The sequence below is a fragment of the Leuciscus leuciscus genome (assembly GCF_965113295.1).
Source record: "Leuciscus leuciscus genome assembly, chromosome: 12".
Classification (NCBI taxonomy): Eukaryota; Metazoa; Chordata; class Actinopteri; order Cypriniformes; family Leuciscidae; genus Leuciscus; species Leuciscus leuciscus.
In genome coordinates this window covers 39,976,754-40,001,567 of record NC_138736.1, presented here as the reverse complement: position 1 = coordinate 40,001,567, position 24,814 = coordinate 39,976,754, and the positions used below count along the sequence as shown (strand labels likewise).

Genomic DNA, 24,814 nt, shown 5'->3' with positions numbered 1-24,814 from the left:
TTTGAGGGCAGATTTGCCTCCAGAAGTGATGTATATCAGATGTAGATATGATCCTCCGTTTGGGGACGTTCTCAAAGGTAAAAATGATTTGTCTTATAGTTTTCTTTAGTGTGAGGATGTGTGTTTCTCAGTAGTGTGTATTGTATAAAAGCTAAAAATGTTAATTTATATCTGTGTTGTGTTCAGGTTTCCGGCTGTGTCGCTGTTGTTCGGTGTGTTTGCATGTGGCTGTATAAGGTTCTCATGATCATGGAAATATCAGGGAATTTTTAGATCTTAAGTCATAGACATTTCAATAATAGCTTAACCTGATATTGCTCTTTCAGTCGTGTGTGTGTGTGTGTGTTCTCAGGATGTTTTCAGTCGCTCCAGCAGTATCTTAAAGGGATACTTCACCGCTGGAAAGATGAATGTGTATTTAAAATGGGTCATTTATGGAGTAGAAATGTGAAATTAGTTTTGAATTTGGAGCTTTCTAGACTGAGAAAAGCAGAAAATGTATTTTTGGCTTATGTGGATGAAAGACAACAACTCCCAGAATGCACTTGCTTCGCCACTCCCAAGTTACGCCTCCCGGTTACAGAGGGCAGTGTCGGGAGAAATGATACAGCTAGGCTAATAGTGACTCGAAACTGAAAAGACGTTATCGTGAGTCTCCGTGACGAGTTAGTCCGCCCCAGCTCGAGTCTGCCCGGGCTCTTCCGACATGTCCGGCCGGGATTTCCAGATCGGCCAAAATGTCCGGGATTCGGCTTTTGCTTTCTACAGTCATTCATTATGTTTACATTATTTGACTCTGACACATACGTGCCGGCTTTACAGCTCATGTGTTCTGCTTCACACGGATCCCGAGCGAGACAAAAACGCAGGAATTTTCTTAGCAATGCTAAAACTCACATCAACCGATCACTTGTTTAGCGTTCATGTAGACACTACATTCAGATTCACCAATCGGAATGAATTCAGTTAGATTGAAACAAAAGGTGTGCTTGCAAACATAACGAATGGCGACTGTAGAAAGCAAAATCCGAATCCGCTGCTACTCAGCTTTCTCCACAGAGCAAGAGCCTGTTAGCTTAGCTTCCAAAAAAAGATGGCTGACACTATAGGCTTGTTGGACTTCAGGCAGCTCTGCGCAGACCAATCGGCGGCTGACTTGAAGCAGTGCATGCCGGTTAGACATTTTGTCCGACTTGATACAGCGCCGACGCCACGTGACTGTGACGTGTGCCATCAAAGTGCAGCGATAGCGATTGGAGAGTAGCCGGAGAACTCAGCCAGCGCAGCTTCTCAAGAGCGGCTCACGAGGGCTGATGACGACACAGCTGTTCCACGATTGGCCGGATTCACCGCATGACAACGATCACGTGTGTTTCGTGTTTATTTGAACACCTTTAGTTCCTCTAAAGCTCACAAATCAGTTTTTTATAACAGTAAACACTCTTTTAGTGTAATTGCGATGTTATATTTTGTCATGTTTATCAAATTAAAACTGACTAATAAACGTAGACATTGATAGTAGCTTATGTTGAACTTTACTCTTGTTCAAACAGACGCTGTATGAAGCAGTACGTAAAGTATTGAATGAAAATGTCTCTGAAACATCTGTGTATTATTTGGCAAATATTGCATTTATTTCACTTCAGCTGTGGTAAAGTATGCGAACACCACGTGAGCGGTCACTACGAGAACCAGAAAGTGTCCGGCTTCACGTCTCCGTTTGCAGCTCCTCCCCGCCTGTACTCTCGCCGATCGGTTACATCCAGCCGCAGCCGATGTCCAACACACCTAATGTGTACATTCTGTGAGTGAGATCCCCCTATGGGCGAGTTGAAGACATGCGGGACAGCTCCTCCTACTGGCTGGAGTCTTTCGCCTCTGGACAGAAAAGCCTCCGATGATGCAAAATGACAATTTTTCCGTCATCGGAGGATTTTTTCCAGACAAAAAATACATAAATGTCTGGTCTCAGGGGGACATGAGGGAGGGAAGCATGGTAATTCGAAAATACTACAGGTTTTCTACTGATACAAAGCTTAATGCTAATCGGTGAAGTATCCCTTTAAGATGAGTCGAGGCAAAACCATTGTGTTTTCATTTACTGGTCAGTTTTGAGATTTTAAGGCTATTTTGCTTCCATAACTTGACTTCTTTCAGACTAGTGGAAAGAAAACATATTTTAATCGTGACAACTCTCGCAATAGTTTTAGCATGTTAATGTATTTGGTCTTGGTACGGACTTGCTACTGCTTATAGATACGGAGAAATGCTGTTGTGAGCATGTCAGATATGCTTCTGCTGCATAAATAGACATAAATAAATCCCGTAGCAGATGTGGACAGGTGGAGCTGGGGAGGAGGAGGGGTTCAGAGGAACTAGCCTATAGCAAACACTGAACCGCAAGCCATCTCATTGGCTGCAGGATCAGCAGAGCCAATCAGCTTGTGCCATGCAGTAATGATGTGATTGCTTGCGGCTAGCATGTACAGGATATAGACTGTAAAAAAAGATGGACGACGCCCCTTCGCTCTCTTCCATTGATGAGAACTGAAGCCGCCAGCGTCCCGATATGGCGGTGAGATATTGGATACTTGAGTCTGCGCAGTAGCGATCTCGGGACCAGACCTGCGCAGTAGTGAGCAGGAAGTAAAGCCGCGAAATCAACGCTCCGCCCTCACTCTCGCAGAACGCACTCAGGGAGAGTGGATTCTGCACACTTTTTAAAAAACTGATTGCAGTACGACAAGAGGCTTGTTAAAATAAAGTAAACACAATCTCCTCAGTCCTCCGAAGATCCCGAAAAAATGTCCGTTGGTGCTTCAGTGACTATACTTCGCTCAGAGAACCTGTCAATCACAGCTGTCAATCATGACGTTACACCACCGCATCACGTAACTAACTAAAAACCAACTTATTTTTGAAACAGACACTTGAACTTACATCAGCGTGATAAAAACAACAGCAAATGAAAGAAACCTCCTTTGGAAAAAAGATATTTGAAGTGTAATTTAATTGTTTAGTTGGTCTCATGTCCCGTTGAATAACACGGGGAGGCGGGGCTTATGACCTATACTAGGACCAGTCACCGGGGGGCGATCGAGACGTTTTGGCTTCACTTTTCAGGGCTAGTGCGGCACGCTTGGTACAGGACCATCAGCCAGCGCCCCCTAGAGTTTCATGACTGAACATGATATTTAAAGGGATAGTTCACTTTGAAATACATTTTTGGTATGTTTTAGCTTACCTCAAGGGCATCCAAGATGTAGGTGTCTTTTTTTCCGCAGTAGTTTCAATTTTGATATTTTTAGGTCAAACCGTTCTTGTCTGTCAGTCATATAATGCAGGTCGATGGTCACGGTCTCAAAGAGCATGCACAGAGTCCAAATTAAAACAATTCCCCGTCGTCCAAATTAAACAATTCCCCATCGTAAGTACACATTGATGGCCTAAGACACGAAACGAGCGGTTTGTGTGAGAAAACGAACAGTATTTATATCGTTTTTACCACTTATACGCAGCCATGTCGATGTGATCTGATCTGACGTGTACGCAGACTGGTGCATAGATATATACACACTAGATGTCGCCTTGTCTACGGCAGTTCATTGGAACGAATGTCTTTAAGGCGACATCTAGTGTGTATATATCTATGCACCAGTCTGCGTACACGTCAGATCAGATCACTTGGACATGGCTGTGTATAAGAGCTAAAAACGATATAAATACTGTTCGTTTTCTCACACAAACCGCTCGTTTCGTGTCTTAGGCCATCAATGTGTACTTACGATGGGGAATTGTTTAATTTGGACGATGGGGAATTGTTTAATTTGGACTCTGTGCATGCTCTTTGAGACAGTGACCGCAGACCTGCATTATATGACTGACAGACAAGAACGGTTTGACCTAAAAATATCAAAATTGAAACTACTGCGGAAAAAAAGACACCTACATCTTGGATGCCCTTGAGGTAAGCTAAAACATACCAAAAATTTATTTCAAAGTGAACTATCCCTTTAAGTGTTTATTTTATTGCACTTTATCTATTTGCATCTGTAGATTTTTATTACAATCCATATCTATAAATGCAGCGTTTGAGTCAGAAATCTCCACAAATCTTCACCAAACTTTACAGTTTTATTCATATCTATATTCTGATGGTTTATTCATACATCATTTACCTGATTAATATAACATTTTATTCCTAAAAGCATGGGGAAAATGTATTCGTTTCTGTCTGTTGACAATATTTTCAGATTTATACAGTGATTAAAAACTGAAATCCAAAATCCCTCTGTAAAAAGCTTTAAATATGTCAACAAAATCAAGGGATGTTGAACCTGGCTTCATCCAGTGTTCAGATTACCGTTCTGGAGATGTGTGCAAATTAGAGCATGTTTAATTAGATAATATCTCATTTGCATATTGAAACAACATTTCAGAAATAATACAAAACAATTTATGATTTAATCAACTGGTAAAGTGTCATGATATCAATTAGTTAAAACATTTTGTAACCCTATTCACCTGTAGTGTCTAGACTAAACAAGCATTAAAATGAGCTAAAACAGCTAAAACTAAAGGATATTTCTATACTGTTTTATACTGCATATGACATTACACACACACACACACACACACATACATACACACACACACACACACACACACACACACACGCACACACACGCACACACACACACACACACACACACACACACACACACACACACACACACACACACACACACACACACACACACACACACACTCTGCATGTATCTTCATGCTCTGAATATCTGTGTGTGTGTGTGTGTGTGTGTGCGTGTGTGTGTGCGTGTGTGTGTGTGTGTGTGTGTGTGTGTGTGTGTGTGTGTGTGTGTGTGTGTGTGTGTGTGTGTGTGTGTGTGTGTGTGTGTGTGTGTGTGTGTGTGTTGTTGTCGTTCCTGTAGATGTTTTAATGATGCACGCATGAAATACTGCACATCTGTGTGTTGTTAAACACGACCTATAAACCCCCAGCAGATGTGCAGGTGTGTGTGTGTGTGTGTGTGTGTGTGTGTGTGTGTGACGCTGGTCTGTGTGAAGCTTTAGATGTTCAGATCTGATTTATTCAGACATTCAGCTTGTTTCCCGACATGAAAGTCACACTACAGTACTTTCATATGTACCAGAGTATTAGATGATTGGTAGCATGTGCAGAGCTTTATAAATCACGAAAGCTCTGATTCTTCTCGTTTATGCGGATGATGTGTTTAAGATTCTATCAGGCGTCTCAGAACATCCAAACACAGGAACTGACACTGAACTACAGGACGGCTGCACTGCTTTATCTGTGGATTTCCCATCATTCTCATCTGAGAACAAACTCAAATCACACACAGTCTCCTCTGTTCACCTAGGCTGCTTTTATTTGATAAAGTAAAACACTGAAATATTATTATAATCTGAAACAGCTGTTTTCTGTCACATGATCCTTCACAAATCACTCTAATATGATGATCAAGAAACATTTATGATTATTATCAATGTTTCATATTTGTGTGGAAACTGACATTTTATTTGATGAATGGAAAGTTCAAAAGAACAGCATTTATTTGAAATATTTTGTAACATTATAAATGTCTTTACTGTCACTTTTGATCAATTTAAATCATCCTTAATGGTATTTAATTCTTACCACAAAACTTTTGAACAGTTGTATATATATATATATTGGGATATAACTCCACCTTCAGAAATCTAACATGTCAGATCAGAAACTAACTGTATAACTGCAGCCTTGGTGAGCAGAAGAGACTTTCAAACACAATAATCAGACAGACCACAACATTTTGAACAATAGTGTATTAATAATTAATTTAGCTGCTTATTTTTGTTATTTTCTTCAGTGTGCCAATACAAACAATGTGTATTTTAACTCTTCAATTCTGTTTCAAATCTCTAACAAATTTTCTTTAGAAAGAGTTCAATTTCTCTTGATGATTAACTAATCAGAATAATTAATATATTACACAGACGAATGTGTGTTGTAGTCCAGAGGCAGGTAATGATGAAATAGAGCGTGTGTGTGTGTGTGTGTGTGTGTGTGTGTGTGTGTGCTTGTGGTGTGTGTGTGTGTGTGTGTGTGTGTGTGTGTGCTTGTGGTGTGTGTGTGCTTGTGGTGTGTGTGTGTTTGTGGTGTGTGTGTTGTGTGTGTCCGTGCGTGTGTGTCCATGTGTGCGTGCGTGTCCTTGTGTGTGCTTGTGTTGTGTTGTGTTGTGTTGTGTGTGTGCACACGCGCGTACTTGTGTATGTCCATGTGTGCATGTCCTTGTGTTTGCGTATGTGTTGTGTGTGCGTGTGCATGTGTCCATGTATGCGTGTGTTTGTCTTTGTGTGTGCTTGTGTTTTGTGTGCTTATGTTGTGTGTGTGTGCGTGTGTCCATATGTGCCTGTGTTTGTCTTTGTGTGTGCTGTGTTGTGTGTGTGTGTGTGTGTGTGTGTGTGTGTGTGTGTGTGTGTGTGTGTGTGTGTGTGTGTGTGTGTGTGTGTGTGTGTGTGTGTGATTGCCGCTGTTGCCTTGGACTGCACAGATTGAGAAGTGACCTAGACCTCTGCAGTGAAGATGCAGAGAACCAATTCAATCTCGTGTGTGTGTGTGTGTGTGTGTGTGTGTGTGTGTGTGTGTGTGTGTGTGTGTGTGTGTGTGTGTGTGTGATGAGCTCAGGGCTCAAATGAATGTCAACATTTGTAGATTCAATCAAAATCCTCTCCATATTAGAGTTGATCATAACTGATAACGCTGCATGTGTGTGTCGTCCAGCTCTACAGTCCAAGGCTGTGTTCTGCAGAATCAGCTTCAGTATATCTGACCAAACCTGTCCTCGGGGACGTCTGAGGCCGTCCGCTAATGGAAAATCAATTTATACATGCTTTATTTCCCCCCAAAACACAAACAGTTTCATTTAGGGATCAAATACAGCTCTGTGTGATCATCATAACTAGCTCTGGACTGCATTAGTTTTCAGCAGCGCTGCTTCTGGACGTCTCTTTCCCATTCAGTTCTCCCACAGGGATTTAAATAAAGCTATCCTTAAAGAGTTATAAGTCATGAAGCAATCCAGCTATCTACAGTACGAGGAGAATCACAACAGTACAAACTCTGATTTGAGGAAAAAGAGAAGCCTGTGAACTCAACGGCTTTACTGAGAGAAATAGGTACAATCCCATGATGCAATGCGATCAACGAAATCTGTTGTTGCGAATTAAAAAACAGTGGAGAAATATGAAGCTACTCATTTAAAAATTCCAGTTTATTGCAAAATATGCATATATATATACAAATATTCAAATATTTTGAGAACATTTTGAGATTTAATTCGATTGCGTCATTCGCAGTTCTTCATGAGTGGGCGGAGCTAAAGAGATCTTTTGGTATTTTGCTTGTTTTGACTCCCTGATTGGTGGAATTTTCTGTACAAGTGTCATGGGTAATGTAATTTTTCAACACAAAACTTATTCTGTATTTTAGTGCCATTTAACTCTTTTAACTTCATTTTAATGCATTTTAACTCATCTTAACTCAGTTGAAGTCCTGCACTGATGCTGGAACATCGTTTAAGAATTGAATTCTGACTCTTTGAATCAAAACTGAATTGAATCTAAAGATTGGAAAGGTTTGTGAGGATCTGAATGTGTGTCAGTCTCAGATAAAAGGCATTTTAATTCCCTCTCCGGAAACACACACAGACCCACAGAAATGAATTAAATGTTCAGTATTTAATTTGTAAAGTTGTCGAACTGGTTTCAGAGATCGGACTGTTTTTAGGCGGAATGATGTTTGTGTTTCTGTAATTGCTTTTGGTGAGTTTGAAGTGCTGTAACACATTTTATACATTCAAAATATGTTATCGCTATTGCTCTATGTATAATGTATAAATGTATAATGTCTCACAGAAGGACATTTATCATGTATTTTTTCATAAACAGCTCGTCTATCAGAGATCAACCAATATAGATTATTTATAACCAATATACCAATATTTTGCATGTTTATGTGCCCGATAACCGATATATTGAGCCGATATTACAAAATCGACACCTGATTATGGCAAAATGCTTAAATATCAGGAAAAATATCAGTAAAACCGATTATTATCGGTTGACCTCTAGTGTTTATTCTCTGTGTGTGTCAGCGTGTGGTGAGTAAAGTGAGCGCTTCTGCCTCATTGTGTAAAACTCCTGACCTTTAAATCGAAGCTGATCGGATGTGTGTGACGTTCACATCCCTACAGACAGAGACGGCAGCCAAGAGAGAGCAAGGGATCGTGGGACAGAGACAGAGACACGGGAATAGGGTTAGGAAGTGTGTTTCAGCCTGGAGACAGATATCATCATGTGTTCTGGTCTGATGCTCTAATATATATAGACAGTAACTCATACTGAAGCAATAAAAACGAGCACGATTTGCTCTGTGATCCAGAAACATGTTAAGATTTAACATGCAAATATTGGCTCGTTTGGCAGTCGTATTATCTTCCTTTGCACCAGTGCAGTCATTTTCAGATTTAAAGGGATACTCTACCATTTTTTCATATTAAACTATGTTATTCCCTTAACTAAGACGAGTTGATACATACCTCTCTCGTCTCAGTGCGTGCACTAAATCCCTCTGTCTTGCGGCGAAACTTTGTTAGCCCAGTTCATTTAATATGGGCCAAGCAGAGAGGCTACCAAACACCTCCACGTTTTCCCTATTTAAATACAGTTACTCACGAAGTGTAACTCGACCTAGAACGGTGACACAAAACAAAACGTTGCGCTTTTCTAAGCGTGTAAAATGGATAACTATTTTGTATGGCGGAATACCATAGCAAGCAGTAATATCTCCACTAGAGGAAGCGGGCGCCGGTGAGAGGATTTTTCACGAGTGAAGATATTACTGCGCCAAGTCGAAGTGCTTACAAGCACTTGCTATGGCATTAGTTATCCATTTTACACGCTTAGAAAAGCGCAACGTTTTGTTTTGTGTCACCGTCCTAGGTCGAGTTACACTACGCGAGTAACTGTATTTAAATAGGGAAAACGTGGAGGTGTTTTGTAGCTTCTCTGCTTGGCACATATTAAATGAACTGGGCTAACAAAGTTTCGCCGCAAGACAGAGGGATTTAGTGCACGCACTGAGACGAGAGAGGTATGTATCAACTCGTCTTAGTTAAGGGAATAACATAGTTTAATATGAAAAAACGGTAGAGTATCCCTTTAATGTACTCATTGTTAGATGCTTCATGAACTCAACTGGATATGTTAATAAAGGAGAAAAGATGTTAATATGGATAATTTTTGTGGGAGGAGCTCTGTATATCTTTTCCTCAGAACCTTCAGGTTAACCCCGCCCCCTCTGTGTTGATCAGCCGTATGCCCCGCCCCTTCACCAGATGGCCCCGCCCCCTCACTCGATGGCCCCGCCCAGTCCAGTGGAGCTGCTCAGCAAAACCAACCTGTACATACGAGGACTTCATCCCGGAACAACCGACCAGGACCTCATCAAACTCTGCCAACCGTGAGTGAACACACACACACACACACACACACACACACACACACACACACTCACAAACACATACACATATTCACGCACACACACACACTCACAAACACATACACACTTTCATGCACACTCTCACTCACTCACAAAACACACACACACACACACACAGACACACACACACACACACACACACACACACACACACACACACACACACACTCACAAACACACACTCACTCACAAACACATACACACTTTCATGCACTCCCGCACACTCTCACTCACTCACAAAACACACACACACACACACACAGATATACACACATACACAGACTCTCACACACACACACACACACACACACACACACACACACACACACACACACACACACACACACACACACACACACACACACACACACACAGACATACACACATACACAGACTCACACACACACACACACACACACACACACACACACACACACACACACACACACACACACACACACACACACACACACACACACACACACACACACACACAGACAGACATACACACATACACAGACTCACACACACACACACACACACACACACACACACACACACACACACACACACACACACACACACACACACACACACACACACACACACACACACTCACACAGACACACACTCACACAGACACACACACACTGTAAATAGTGTTTCCAGTGCCGTGGGAAACGACACAATTATCCCTGCTGGAGGAAAGATGACAGACTGAGACACACTGACACGGTTGAGTTTATTTATACACACACATGCTGAGTTCACACTCACACTCTGACTGAACTACACAAACTATACCGCCGTATTTACACAACACTGTGTGCATGTGAAAGAGATTCAGACTCTTACAGGCTCAAACAGCCTCTGTCGTTGCAGAAATGATCAGGAGAAACGAACTTCTGACTGTTTGGGTGAAAGAAACCTTTATTATCACCATAACTGATTTAAAGTGAGAAATAAAATGTTTCAAAAGTGTTATTGCAAGTTGCTTTAAGTGTCTGCTAAATGCAGAAAAGTGTTGGATGAACGTGCAAATAAAAGGGAAGATGAGACGCTGGTGAAAACTGCAGTGCAGGTGCAAACTGTGTAAAAGTACCCATGATGCTCTTGGACTGATGTTTTATTAACGTCTGATAAAGCTTATCATTTCTATCCTCACAGATATGGGAAGATCGTCTCTACTAAGGCCATCCTGGACAAGAACACAAACCAGTGCAAAGGTAAACGCCTGCTTTTATATGTTATTTAGTGCTGGGTAATGAATAATCATGAGTAATCGCATCCAAAAATAAAAGTTTGTCTAATATATGTGTGTGAACGGTGTATAATTATTTTGTATATATAAATACACACACATGCATGTATATAGTTAAGAAAAATTTGATATATATATATATATATAAATAATATATGATATTTATATTTATATATAATATAAATTATGTATAAATATATATACATGCAAATATTTCCTAAATATATTCATGCGTGTGTGTGTATTTATATATACAAAATAATTATACACCGTTCACACACATATATTATGTAAACACATGTATTGTTTTAGCTTTAATATATTTAGTTTCTGAGCACCACTAATGGACGTAAGATGTTTAGATGACACGAGCAAACCTCTTCACTCCCGTTTACATGCAGTTTTCATGATCTGCATCAGTTTGATCGAAGTATTGCATAAACATGATGAAAAGTTTATTGCCTAAATCTCATCATAGTCAGATTATAACTGCATCTAGTTGTTCGTCTTTCTATTTGTTCATTTTATTTGTTTCTTCAGCGTCTCGCACTCGCAGCATCAATTATTGAACCTTTAGACAAAATAATTGCATGAGTTTTGAATTATATTTGATACGTCAGGCTTTTATGGCTCACATATAGTGAGAATATGGAGGACAAAACAGCTTAATTTTATTCAGCTCAAACTGAGCACAGATATGCAATCTGGTGCTGATGGTGATATTTATATGGACAGAAACTGATGCAATTATGATTTTTGCAATGTGAATCAATGAGATCTTCATAAGAGTACAGCAGATACCGACATAAAATGCATACCAATATCAATATCTGCCAATAATATAGTAAGATGATATTTAAATGCTCAGTTTTATGATCAAAGCTCTGTAGTTTTCAAACATAATGCAGTGTAACACAATGATGATTGAGAGATGAACAAATAAACCTGATGATCATATTTGATACTCATGATTTTGATAATAAATGATGATGATAATCAAGTAAACCTGCTTCAGTCCAGATGAAATATTACTAACAATATCAAAGTTATTCTTGCGTTTCCTTGATAAATCAGCTCAGATCTGACACAGACTCGTGAAGCTCCAGCTGAAGGAGGACGCTTGTACAATTACACTGAAAGACTGTTACTGGATAAAAGAGTCTGAACTATCAATCAGAGTAGATTGTGTGAGACAATAATTCATGCATCATGTATGAGACAGTGGGCTTTATAGGGTTAAAATTAAGTTTTTTTAGATAGTGTGCACAGGTTTATCAGTACATTTACAGTATTTACTGGCCTTCGAGTATCAGATATGACACTGTAGGCTTCTTAGGGTTAACTAGGCCTTCTATAACTCCTAAAACTTTCCACTCGTATGATTTTTTTCCCAGTGTGTCCGTGAGGAAGGATTTGAGGATTTGATGTGTGAAGAGGGTCTTATAACCTACTTCCCCTCTAATTAAACCTTCATCTCTCCTGGATAACGGGCCGCCGCTGACGGCTTTAATCCAAACACTGCGTGTGTGTGCGTGTGTGTGTGTGTGTGTGTGTGTGTGTGTGTGTGTACGCATTTAATCTGCCATGAAATTTTAATTAACACCAGTATGACCCTTATCTGCTGATACAGCCCCGAGAATGAAGGTGTGGCGGGAAATAAAGGACGAGTGAGGGATTGTGGGAAAGAGCGGTCACTCATAAATATCTCATAACTCATTAATCGGGTCTGCGGGTTTCCTCCCGACTCGCTGATGGATGAGGTCAGGAAAAATGGGGAACACAAAGTGAAGTCGGAGCAGAAAACGCAGGGTTGTTGCCAAGGAGACGAGCGTGTGGAGGGTTTAATCCTGAGGGTCTTCAGGTGTTTCTCACATGACACCTGGTTAAAGGTGATCGGATCATGAGAAGCGTGTTTCGTTGGGATGAAACGAGTCCTGGTTTTCCTGAACGCAGTTTCACAAAGTGCTTTTAGACGTGATCCGCTGTGCCATTTAAGAATTTCCAAAAATGCTTCTTAAGAATGTTCTTTCCTGTAGTCAATAATTTTATCCCTTAAAACTCATCTTTGATCATTTACATTTACATTTAGTCATTTAGCAGACGCTTTTGTCCAAAGCGACTTACAAATTGGGACTAAATTAAGCAAGTCATCGTGAAGAGGCAAAAACAACGCAAGAAGTGCTCAAAATACGAAGTTCAGGCATTATTCAGAGTAGCATAAGCCCGATAAGCGAGAATTTACAGGAATATATACATATATATACAAAATATATATATATATATATATATATTTTTTTTTTCATGAGGTTAAGTGCTCACAGAAGAGAAGAGTTTTTAGCTCTTTTTTGAATGTTGTCATGGATTCTGCATTCCGGATGCCGGTGGGGAGATCATTCCACCAGCATGGAACTGTGAATGAGAATGTTCTGGAAAGTGATTTTTTGGCTCTCTGTGATGGGACCACGAGACGTCGCTCGTTGACCGATCGAAGGCTTCTGGTAGGGATGTAGACTCGTAGGAGTGAGTGAAAGTAGGACGGAGCTGAGCTTGTGACAGATCTGTAAGCAAGCGTCAGTGCCTTGAACTTGATGCGAGCAGAGAGAGGTAGCCAGTGCAGTGAGATGAACAAAGGAGTGACGTGGGCCCTCTTGGGCTCGTTGAAGACAAGACGAGCTGCAGCGTTCTGAATCATTTGTAGAGGTTTAGTTGCACATGATGGAAGTCCAGCCAGAAGAGCATTGCAGTAGTCAAGCCTAGTAATGACCAGGGCCTGGACGAGAAGTTGTGTTGCATGCTCAGTTAGGAAAGGCCTGATCTTCCTGATGTTGTGCAGTGCAAACCTGCATGATCGAGCTGTCTTTGAAATGTGATCTGTGAAGGTCAGCTGGTCATCAACTGTTACTCCAAGATTTCTGACCGACCTTGATGGGGTGATTGATGATGAGTCTAGCTGGATAGTGAAGTCGTGTTGCAGAGACGGATTGGCAGGGAGGACGAGAAGCTCAGTCTTTGCCAGGTTGAGCTGCAGGTGATGTTCCTTCATCCATGTGGAGATGTCCGCCAGGCAGCTTGAGATCCGTGCAGCTACTGTGGGATCATCTGGTTGAAATGAGAGGAAGAGCTGTGTGTCATCAGCATAGCAGTGGTAGGAGAAACCATGCGCCTGTATGATGTGTCCCAGTGATGTGGTGTAGATGGAGAAGAGGAGGGGACCAAGAACTGAACCCTGAGGAACCCCTGTGGTCAGATGATGTGCTCTGGATGCCTCGCCTCTCCATGCGACCCTGAAGGACCAACCTGTGAGATAGGACTCAAACCAGTGGAGGGAGGTTCCTGTGATGCCCAGTGCTGAGAGGCTGGACATAAGGATCTGATGATTCACAGTGTCGAAGGCAGCAGACAGATCCAGAAGAATGAGAACTGAGGATTTGGAAGCAGCTTTTGCGATCCGTAGGGCTTCTGTGACCGACAGTAATGCAGTCTCAGTTGAGTGTCCTTTCTTGAAGCCGGATTGGTTGGCATCCAGCTGGTTGTTCAGAGACAATAATAATAATAATAATAATTCATTACATTTATATAGCGCTTTTCTCGGCACTCAAAGCGCTTTACATAGAAGGGGGGAATCTCCTCAACCACCACCAATGTGCAGCATCCACTTGGATGATGCGACGGCAGCCATATTGCGCCAGAACGCCCACCACACACCAGCTTACTGGTGGAGAGGAGACAGTGATGAAGCCAATCAGTATATGAGGATGATTAGGAGGCCGTGATGGACAGAGGCCAAGGGGCAAATTTGGCCAGGATGCCGGGGTTACACCCCTACTCTTTCGAAAGACATCCTGGGATTTTTAATGACCACAGAGAGTCAGGACCTCGGTTTTACGTCTCATCCGAAGGACGGTGCTCTTTGACAGTATAGTGTCCCCATCACTATACTGGGGCGTTAGGACCCACACTGACCACAGGGTGAGCACCCCCTGCTGGCCTCACTAACACCTCTTCCAGCAGCAACCTGGTTTTCTCAGGAGGTCTCCCATCCAGGTACTAACCAGGCTCAGCCCTGCTTAGCTTCAGTGGGCAACCGGTCTTGGGCTACAGGGTGATATGGCTGCTGTCGTGTCGTACAAGAATGATGTTACTTGGTTGAAAACAGCTCTTTCAAGTGTTTTTGCAATGAATGGTAGGAAAGAGATAGGTCTGTAATTGTCTACAAATGATGTGTTTAGTGTTGTTTTTTTGAGCAGTGGGGTTACCCGAGCCTGCTTGAATGCAGTAGGGAAAGTGCCAGTGTGGAGGGATGAGTTGATGATGTGTGTGAGTGTTGGTAGAAGTGTGGGAGAGATGGCTTGTAAAAGGTGTGAGGGGATGGGGTCTAGAGGGCAGGTGGTAGGATGACTGGACATGATAAGTTTAGATACTTCTTCCTTGGTTAGCGGAGAGAAGGAGGAGAGAAGGTTATTGGCTGTGGGAGAGGTTGGTTTGGTTTCCTGTGTGTGTGGAGCTGGAGCTGAGAACTGACTGCTGATAGTTGTTGTTTTGTCGGTGAAGAAGTTAGCAAAATCGTCAGCAGTTAAAGAGGAGGTTGGTGGTGGTGGGGGTGGACAGAGGAGAGAGTTGAATGTCTTGAAGAGTGATCGTGAGTTAGAGGCACTTTTGATCTTGTTGTGGAAGTGGGAAGATTTAGCGGCATGAACATCAACAGAAAATGAAGAGAGGAGAGATTGATACATACTTAGATCAGATGTGTCTTTTGATTTGCGCCATTTCCTCTCCGCTGCCCTGAGTTCGGTCCGATGTTCACGAAGAACCTCAGATAACCAGGGGTTAGAGGGAGTAGCGCGTGCAGGCCTGGAGGAGAGAGGGCAGATTTTGTCTAGAGAAGAGGTTAGAGTGGAGAATAAGGTATCCGTCGCGGTATTCACATCCAGAGATGAGAATTGTGAGGGTGAGGGAAGAGAAGATGACACGGCAGAGGAAAGATTGGCGGGAGAAAGTGAGCGCAGGTTTCGTCTGAAAGTGACTGGTGGGAGGATTGGTGGTGCAGGGGTAGAGAGTTGTAGACTGAAAGTTATGAGGAAATGATCTGAAACATGGAGAGGTGTCACCAAAATGTTGTCTGTGATACAGTTGCGTGTGTAAACCAGGTCCAGTTGGTTGCCTGATTTGTGAGTACCTTTTGATCACCAAAATTACATATTTAAATGTTTTTTTTTTTTCTTGAAAAAGAATTCTTAATGCCTTAAAATATCTTGACTGTAACTCGACACCCTTGCCTCATTTAGTATACGCGGTTCTATTAATATGCAAATGAGCCCCGCCTCCACTCACTCACTCAGCTCAGAGATCCACTGGTTGACGATCACACGTTGATCTGATTGGTTACAAGGTAGTTTGTGACGTCAGAAACACCAGCGATTTCAAAGCGTGTGTTTGAGACTGTCTTTGGTTCACTGCAGTTTTAAGGAGGAAACACTCAGCAATGCTGTCGACTTATGAATTTACACGGTTTGTCTTAAAGCGTATTAAAAACAACACATAGACATATAAACTACATTAAAAGCTGGATTATCACCACAGGGCGACTTTAAGATTTTTCTGAAATCAAAACTTAAGAAGAATGCAAAGTTCTTGAAAATAATCTTCTTAAAAACCTTTGCAAATAACTTAAAGTTATGATAACCTCCAACTTGACTTATATCCCACAAAGGTAAAATGTTTTATGATTTTATTGGGTTATTTCAAATTAATTGTTGTATTTAAGCATTAAGTAATGATTGATAATGTAAGCAATGATTGGTCCTGATCATGTGTAACATGATTTTCTGCTGAATTCAAAGACTTCAACTCTACAAAAATGTTTTTTTTTTATTTTAGCCAATAATTACAACATCATTTTCGGAATCATTCAGCACGTATGAGTTCTTAAAAAATATTAAAAAATATAACTTAAAACATCTGAGAACATCTGAATAAACTTCTTAAGATTTTTTAAATGATCTGATTGTATGAACATTGACATTTTTATTAACTAACATTGACAGGTTAATAAATGCTGTAATATATATTTATATGAATTGCTCATTGTTAGTTTGTTAGTTAATGCATCAACTAATGTGCTATATAATAAACTTGCCATATATTAAAACAGTATGACCTACAAATAAAGTCAGTATGTGAGGCTAAATAGATGTATTTTAGTCTGAATTAGGTAAGATGTGTGCTTCCATTTCAGTTTCAGCAATCCCTTCACTCGATTGGGATGTTCTCTTTTGTTCTGGGCGGCAAGTGCAGTAACTGTAACATCGAGCATATTTTGTAGTATTAAACACATATTTATACCGACTTCATCAGGCTCAGAAAATTCTTCACAAAGAACACAAAGAATGAGCCTTCTCAGCTGCCATAGTTGCAACTCTTGCGTCATCAGAACAGTGTGTTCAACGCATCACCGTTTCTGTTTAAAAAACGTTGTGCAACGTTTTGCCGGGGCTGAACGCAGCCCTGATGATACTGGTCATGTGACCTGATGATACTGGTCATGTGACCTGATGATACTGGTCATGTGATCTGATTAAACTGATCATGTGACCTGATGATACTGGTCATGTGACCTGATGAAACTGATCATTTGACCTGATGATACTGGTCATGTGATCTGATGATACTGGTCATGTGACCTGATTAAACTGATCATGTGACCTGATGATACTGGTCATGTGACCTGATGAAACTGATCATTTGACCTGATGATACTGGTCATGTGACCTGATGATACTGGTCATGTGACCTGATGATACTGGTCATGTGACCTGATGATACTGGTCATGTGATCTGATGATACTGATCATGTGACCTGATGATACTGGTCATGTGACCTGATGAAACTGATCATGTGACCTGATGATACTGGTCATGTGACCTGATGATACTGGTCATGTGACCTGACGTTACGGTTCTGTCGTGTCTGCAGGTTATGGTTTCGTGGACTTCGACTGTCCGGCGGCGGCGCAGAAGGCTGTTTTGTCTCTGAAGGCCAGCGGTGTGCAGGCGCAGATGGCGAAGGTAAAACATCTTCATCCCTTCATCATCTTCATCATCCTCACGACTGTAACGGGAGATTGTATGAGCTGTTTTATCTTCTGCACATTGAAACATTTGATATGTTTAAAAGCAGACATTTTTCATGCACCGACACCAAGGTCATGGGTTCGACTCCCAGGGAATGAGTGGATATGTAGTACGACATGAACGCAGTGTCGCTTTGGATAAAAGTGTAACATGTTTAATTAGTTGTTTACAGAGTTATTTTAGTATCATTGATAAACTATTATAGTTTTTATTCATATTTTTAATTCGTTTTTATTTAGGTATTTTCCATTTTAATTTAAAATTTTAGTAAAGTTTTTAGTAATTTAGTTTTTATTGCATTTTCATTCATTTGTTTTATGGCTATAGTTTTATTTTTATTTTTTATATCAGTTTTAGTTACTTTAGAACATCAGGTTGAGCTGATAGAAAATGAGAAATGTTGCATTGTATATTTTATTTTATTTCAGTTAACGTTCTCAAGATGTTTTTCATCTTGATGTTGGTCAGAGAACTAGTATATGTTTGTCCACTAGTTTTGTCCCTCTAATGCTTAAAGTCGGCATGAAACAGAAGTTGTGCTCGTCTTTTCTTCCCTATTGTGACGTGAAACTGCTTCTCAAACAAGAACAAATGAAGGGCGGGGCTTGATTTTGTGTGTGAGGAATTGATTGGATGATTTGATGGTGGTGGTTTGCTATTGGTGGATCTCATGTGAGTGACAGGTTGCCCCGCCCACATCATCAGAGAAGAAAAGAGATGCTGCAAGAGGGAGGGGAACATGCATTTAAAACAATAATGATGTGCACCAATAAATCATTTAGTATAAACACTGCAATATTCCAATTAAAAAAGAAAAGAAAAAAGAATTGTCCATTTTTGTTTCATTGTGACTTTAAGTCAAAGTTGTTCTATATTCATGAGAAGCGCTTTCTGTCTTTCCTTCTTTATGAGCTTAATAAATCTGCTCTCTCTCTCTCTCTCTCTCTCTCTCTCTCTCTCTCTCTCTCTCTCTCTCTCTCTCGTTACTGTTTGACAGTCGAGTCGGGTGTTAATTAGTTGGTCTAACAGATTTCTCAGACACACACACACAGAGTCAGGTGATGTGACTCTAAATGAATCTCTCATTCTCACAGTGTCTCTTTACTGACAGGACTCGAGCTTCTCATCAGATGCTCAGAGGTTTAGAGTGTAATGTGTGTGATGCCCGTATAAACAGAGCTGACTCGCACTGATAGAAACCGGTGCATGTAAACACAGTCTCAGGGTCCCTGCAGCCTCTTAAAAACTCATTCAGTTTGAACACATTTAAGGTTTTAAAATAAAAATGAATTTAAACATCTTAAATGGCATAATACAAGTCCTTTTAAGAGAGCTTAAATGTGGGTATAGATAACAGGAAATGAATTATGGCCCAATTTTTATTATTAAACACTATTATTATTAAGGATATTTTTGACACTAGGCTCTATGATGAATTGCTTTTGTTTGACGAAGTCTCTTTGGATGAAAGTAAATGTAACTGAAACCCTGTATTCAGTGTGAGATGATTCTGAGAGTGTTTCTAGTGTTTCTGACCTCAAACTGTGATCGAGCTGTAATTAGAGCAGCGGGGCAGCGAACCCAATCCCATAATGCATCTCTCTCCTCTGCTACCCACAACTCCCTCTCATTGCCCTTCAAAACTAACCGTCTCTTCCAGAACTCAGACAGATGGCCTCAGTGGAACACAAAAGTTGCTCAGAGGTGGAGAAAGTTATTAATTTTGATGAAATATATTCTTTTATTATTATGATTTTTAGAATAACTTGCTCTGATAAATCATTGACAGGAACACACAAGTAGACCGAGTCAGTTTTGGTGTCAAGTTAGTTTGAATAATGATATTTCAGTTTTGTTTTCTGCGGTCGGTTCACTATAATCATATGATAATGAGATGCTAATCACATGTACATTTCCTCCCTCACCTGAAGTGGCGGGAAGATCCGGCACTCATTAGGCCATGTTTTCCACAGGAATAGAGATTTGTATCCACACTATTCCCATGATGCTTTGTGTGAATTATGCATCATCAAGCACACTGTAAATAATCAGCGAGTGGCGTGAGCTACTAAACTACAAGTACACTTGTGTATGCAGTGCGCTGATTGAATGACAGGACCGAAAGACTATGAAAGTGTCTTCAGGGAGATATCATCGTGATTTATTCTAGTTTTACTGCAGTAATGGTGATTTAGATGAAACTATGATTACTTTATGTGGGTTATATACAGTATTTGCATATTAATGTTTATGATAATGAGCTTGTGTTTTAGAGCAAATATATTCTGCATGTTGTTTACATGTACCGAACAAACCTCTAGAGAACACACACACATATTATAATTTCACATGGATACATAAACACACACACTTGTGTAGTGGGAGGAGTTATAACAGGCGATGTGTCTTATACTGTAGAGTAGGAACTATACTGGGTTTGAAACTTACTTCACAACTGTTAAAAAAGTGTGTTCTATATAGTATGAATGAAATCCAGACGTCCTTCATCCGCCATGTTGTCATGGTCATGTGACCTACGGCGTCAGTCGCATCACTTATATCCTCCGTTCATAAATCCTCTCCCGCGGCATCATGGGATATAAACTGTCCATCACATGCACACTTCAGGATCCCACCGGAAATAGTAGGACTTTTCACCTTCTGTTTTATGAATTACTCGGCTCACTAGTTGTTCGCATACTACTGTATATAGTCTGGAAGTAGGCATATTTCTGCAAAAGTGGGATTTTAAAGTGCACATATTAATTGTAGTTTAGAAACCATTTTTTACTAATAGAATTGCTAGTACAAAGTATCAACAAGTAACAGAATTTTGACATTTTTGAAGTAGGCTAATAGTATTGGAACTATATTTTCTTGTAAGACTTTCTCCAAAAATCTACATATTGTTTTAAAACCATGGGCCCTATCTTGCACCCAGCGCAATTGACTTTGTACAGCGACGCATGTATCATTCCTACTTTGCACCCGACACACAGCGGACTTTTCCCTCCACAGACGCACGTCGGTAAATTAGGGAATGAACTTGCGCTCCCGGGGGCGGTTCAGCGAAAAGAGGAGGTGTTCCGGCGCAAACGTTCCCTGGTGCTATTTTGCAGTTTCAAAACTGCAAACCGCGTTACGGCGGAAAAAATTGACATGTTATTGTTAGCATGTTATTCATATGCTTGGCCATAATGTAGCGTGTGCACAACGCACATACACTTTGCTTATCTCATCTACACACAGACGCAGCAGTTCTCATTTTAGAAAATCATACATTATTACAAGGAACAATATTAACACACGAGGGAAATCATTGTTGTGTCCATGAAGAAGTGAAAAAATAGGCATAAATCTAGCTTACACATTTACCCAAATTATTATATGCCTGTTTAACCGAAGCTAATTTGGGTGTGTTTCTCCATCCCCAATGTCACTTCTCTGTGTTTTACGGCCCTGACGAGAACGTCGGTCTCCTCGGCTGTGAACCGCTCCTGGCAAATCCACCGTTATAATAGCAATCCGCCATGGAACAAGCGCGCCTGCTCTTAAAGGGAATGTGAGATGACGCTCTGATTGGTTTATTTCACGTTACGCCCAAACCACACATATGAATAATGAAGCGACTTCAGACCAACACATTTTAGATTTGCGTCGGGCGCAAGAGTCATTTATCCCGCCGGTATAATAGCAACAGCGCCCGAGATCCGCCCACAAAGTTACGCTCACAAAGCTATTTTATGGAAATAAATTGAAACAAAATTCTGAAAGAAAAGATCCATTAATCACCATTAGTGTTTTTCTCAGAAGAATCGTCTTAAGGTAAAGTCTCCGTCTACTGTCCACTAGACTCGTGGCTGTGAGAGAAATGTCAGAGCTTCATCTGTTGGGCTAATCTGAGGCGGTAAAAGGTCTAGAAGTTTTCATGAGAACATGGAGCATTTAATACAGACAGAATGAGAGGAAATGAAACGTTTAAACACACATTAACCTCTTCATTAACACAGATGAGATGTGAACGGGGTCAGAGTCGCTGCGAGTCACATGATCAGACTCAGTATTTGTGTCATTTCTGAAAGCATATTCAACAACAAACACACACACACAGGTTTCCCACAATAATCAGAGCGTCGGAAAGAACATATGCGCGGAGGAGTCCAAGTGTGTGTTTACGTTTGTTTACACAACAGGAGGAAACACACACACATACACATACACACACACACACACACACACACTGCCAGGCACGTCTGCTTCCTGTGCCAGTCACGCAATCCTTCCAAACACGGAACACATTGAACATGTACATGCCAGTAGGAGATGGACACACACACACACGGACACGGACACACACACACACATGGACACACACACTCACACACACACACACACACGGACACACACACTCACACACACACACACACACACACACACAGTAAGCATTCTGTGCACACGCGCATGATACATGTTGTAGGGCTAGTTGTCACACTTTTCCCATGACATGTGTATATATGTGTATATATATACATATATATGTATATATAAATAAATCATTAAAATATATATATATATATATATATATATATATATATATATATATATATATATATATATATATTATTTTTTTCATAATATATAATTTATAATATAATTAATTTATTTTTATTTTATTATAATTATTTTATTATTAAGAATGTGAAGCCAATATATTAAACCACTTCTAGAAAATAAGCATTTGCATAATTGATCATCTAGGGACCTGTGACAACTAGCCCTGGGGTTGCTTACTGTGATATTCAGCTTTACACACACACACGCGCACACACACACACACACACACACACACACACACACACACACACACACACACAGGCTTCGGTGGCAGTGTAATTTACTCCATGTCAGTGAAGTGTGTGTGACTCACTATTAAAGGACATTAACGTGACAGAGGAACTCTCTCTCTCTCTCTCTCTCTCTCTCTCTCTCTCTCTCTCTCTCTCTCTCTCTCTATCTCTCTCTGTCTGTCTCACTGCTGTTTATGAGTGTTTATCAGTGTGTTGGTCTATCAGTGTGTGAATGAGAGTCGAACCCTGATCTGTCATCACAAACTCACATTCTTACACAGTTACGGTTCTTGCACACTGAGTCCGAAATTTTCGTATGCATTTTTTTTTCTTCCGTATTCGTCATTCAGTGGCTCTGAATCGTCAAACACTTCTCAAACGCTTGCTTTGGACACAGAAAACGGAGGAAAGTTTTGGAGGCAGTGTGTAAACATGACTGACACGACGTGAGGTCGTATTTAGTTTTTACAGTGCGGAAATGTCGGACCTTTACATGTGTTCATGTTCTCACACTACTGACACAATCAAACATTTGTCCTCATGCATGATTTTGTAAATAATGTAATGCATAATTGTTAATTATGTGAAAATCCCCAATGTATAATTTCTCTGTATTTCTCAGATGCAGTTATTTTAGTATCACTGATATACTGTACAATATTAACATTTTGGATAATTTAAAAAATATATATATTTTCCGTATTATTTAAATTTTAGCTGGTTTTTTTTAGACATTATTGCTTTGATTCTGAAGTTGCAATGCAACACAACAATGTTTGATTAATTTTAATCTTTCAAACTGTCAATTACAGCATAAAATGCGAGTGTTTAAGTCACATGAGTGATCTCTGTGTGTGTGTGTGTGTGTGTGTGTGTGTGTGTGTCTGTAGCAGCAGGAGCAGGACCCCACTAACCTGTACCTGTCTAATCTGCCCGTCTCTATGGATGAACAGGAGCTGGAGGCGGTGCTTCGACCCTTCGGTCATGTGATCTCCACGCGCGTGTTACGAGACTCTAGCGGCGCGAGCAGAGGCGTCGGCTTCGCCAGGTAAACCAGCGCTGAGTGTGTGTGTGTGTGTGTGTGTGTGTGTTATAACCTCAGTAGACAGAGTATTTTATAGACTTTAAATAAGGTATTTTCATGTATTCTGTGCTAATGAGGCTCAACTGTAAAAAATTATTGTGATTTTAACGGTAAAAGTAAAAATGCTACGGTGAAAAACTGTTAATTTGTAAACAGAAAGTTTCCGTACTGTATACGGTAAATAACTGTGATAGATCAAACAGTACATTTAATGTAATTTTACAGTAAAATACCATTAACAATTTTATTTTTATTTTATTTTATTTAAAGTTTTTGGAACTGAAAAATAACAAGACATTGTATAATTTACTGTGAAAAAAACGTAAATTGACATTCCCAATATTCCCTGACACTTCACATTTGATGTATTTTCATTGAAATAACTGTTTCTTTATAGTTTTTCTTAGGTTTTTCTAACCCATTATGTACATTAGGGTTTTATTTTACATTTAATGTTGTTAAATGAATGTTTATTGGATTTTTTAAACTTCAAGTGTGTCACCATGATGGTGTTTAGTGTTTGTGTGAATGACACTGTGCAGCTTCTGTTTATTATTATAAACTTTCTTATGGAAAAGCTGCTTGTGATGATCTTTGATTCATCATGTGACTCTCATCTCTACTGTGATTGGTGGTTATCAGTGTATTACAATGGTAAAAAACAGATATTAGTACTTCAATAGGTCGGTAAATTAACATTATATCAGATTGTGAAAGTTTTTTTTTTACTGTAAATCTAAAGGGGTGGTATAATGCCTTTTTCACAAGATGTAAAATAAGTCTCTGATGTCCCCAGAGTGTGTGTGAAGTTTTATCTCAAAATACCCCACAGATATTTGTATATAGCATGTTAAAGTTGTCACTTTTTGATGGTGAGCAAAAACGCACCGTTTTTGTGTCTGTTCCTTTAA

At 40.2% G+C, this 24,814-nt stretch overlaps 1 protein-coding gene across 1 annotated transcript in view; it reads left to right on the top strand.

The window, feature by feature from the left end:
* LOC309511409 (RNA-binding motif, single-stranded-interacting protein 3-like) overlaps positions 1–23,871 on the top strand; it is a gene marked incomplete at its 3' end in the record, with an annotated part of 24,744 nt that extends 873 nt beyond the window's left edge. The window contains exons 2-5 of the mRNA XM_082186647.1: positions 9,393–9,541; positions 10,748–10,806; positions 17,815–17,906; positions 23,710–23,871. Coding sequence (XP_082042773.1) covers positions 9,393–9,541; positions 10,748–10,806; positions 17,815–17,906; positions 23,710–23,871 — 462 coding nt within the window. The remainder of the gene's footprint in view (positions 1–9,392; positions 9,542–10,747; positions 10,807–17,814; positions 17,907–23,709) is intronic.
* Between the last annotated feature and the right edge of the window lie 943 nt (positions 23,872–24,814).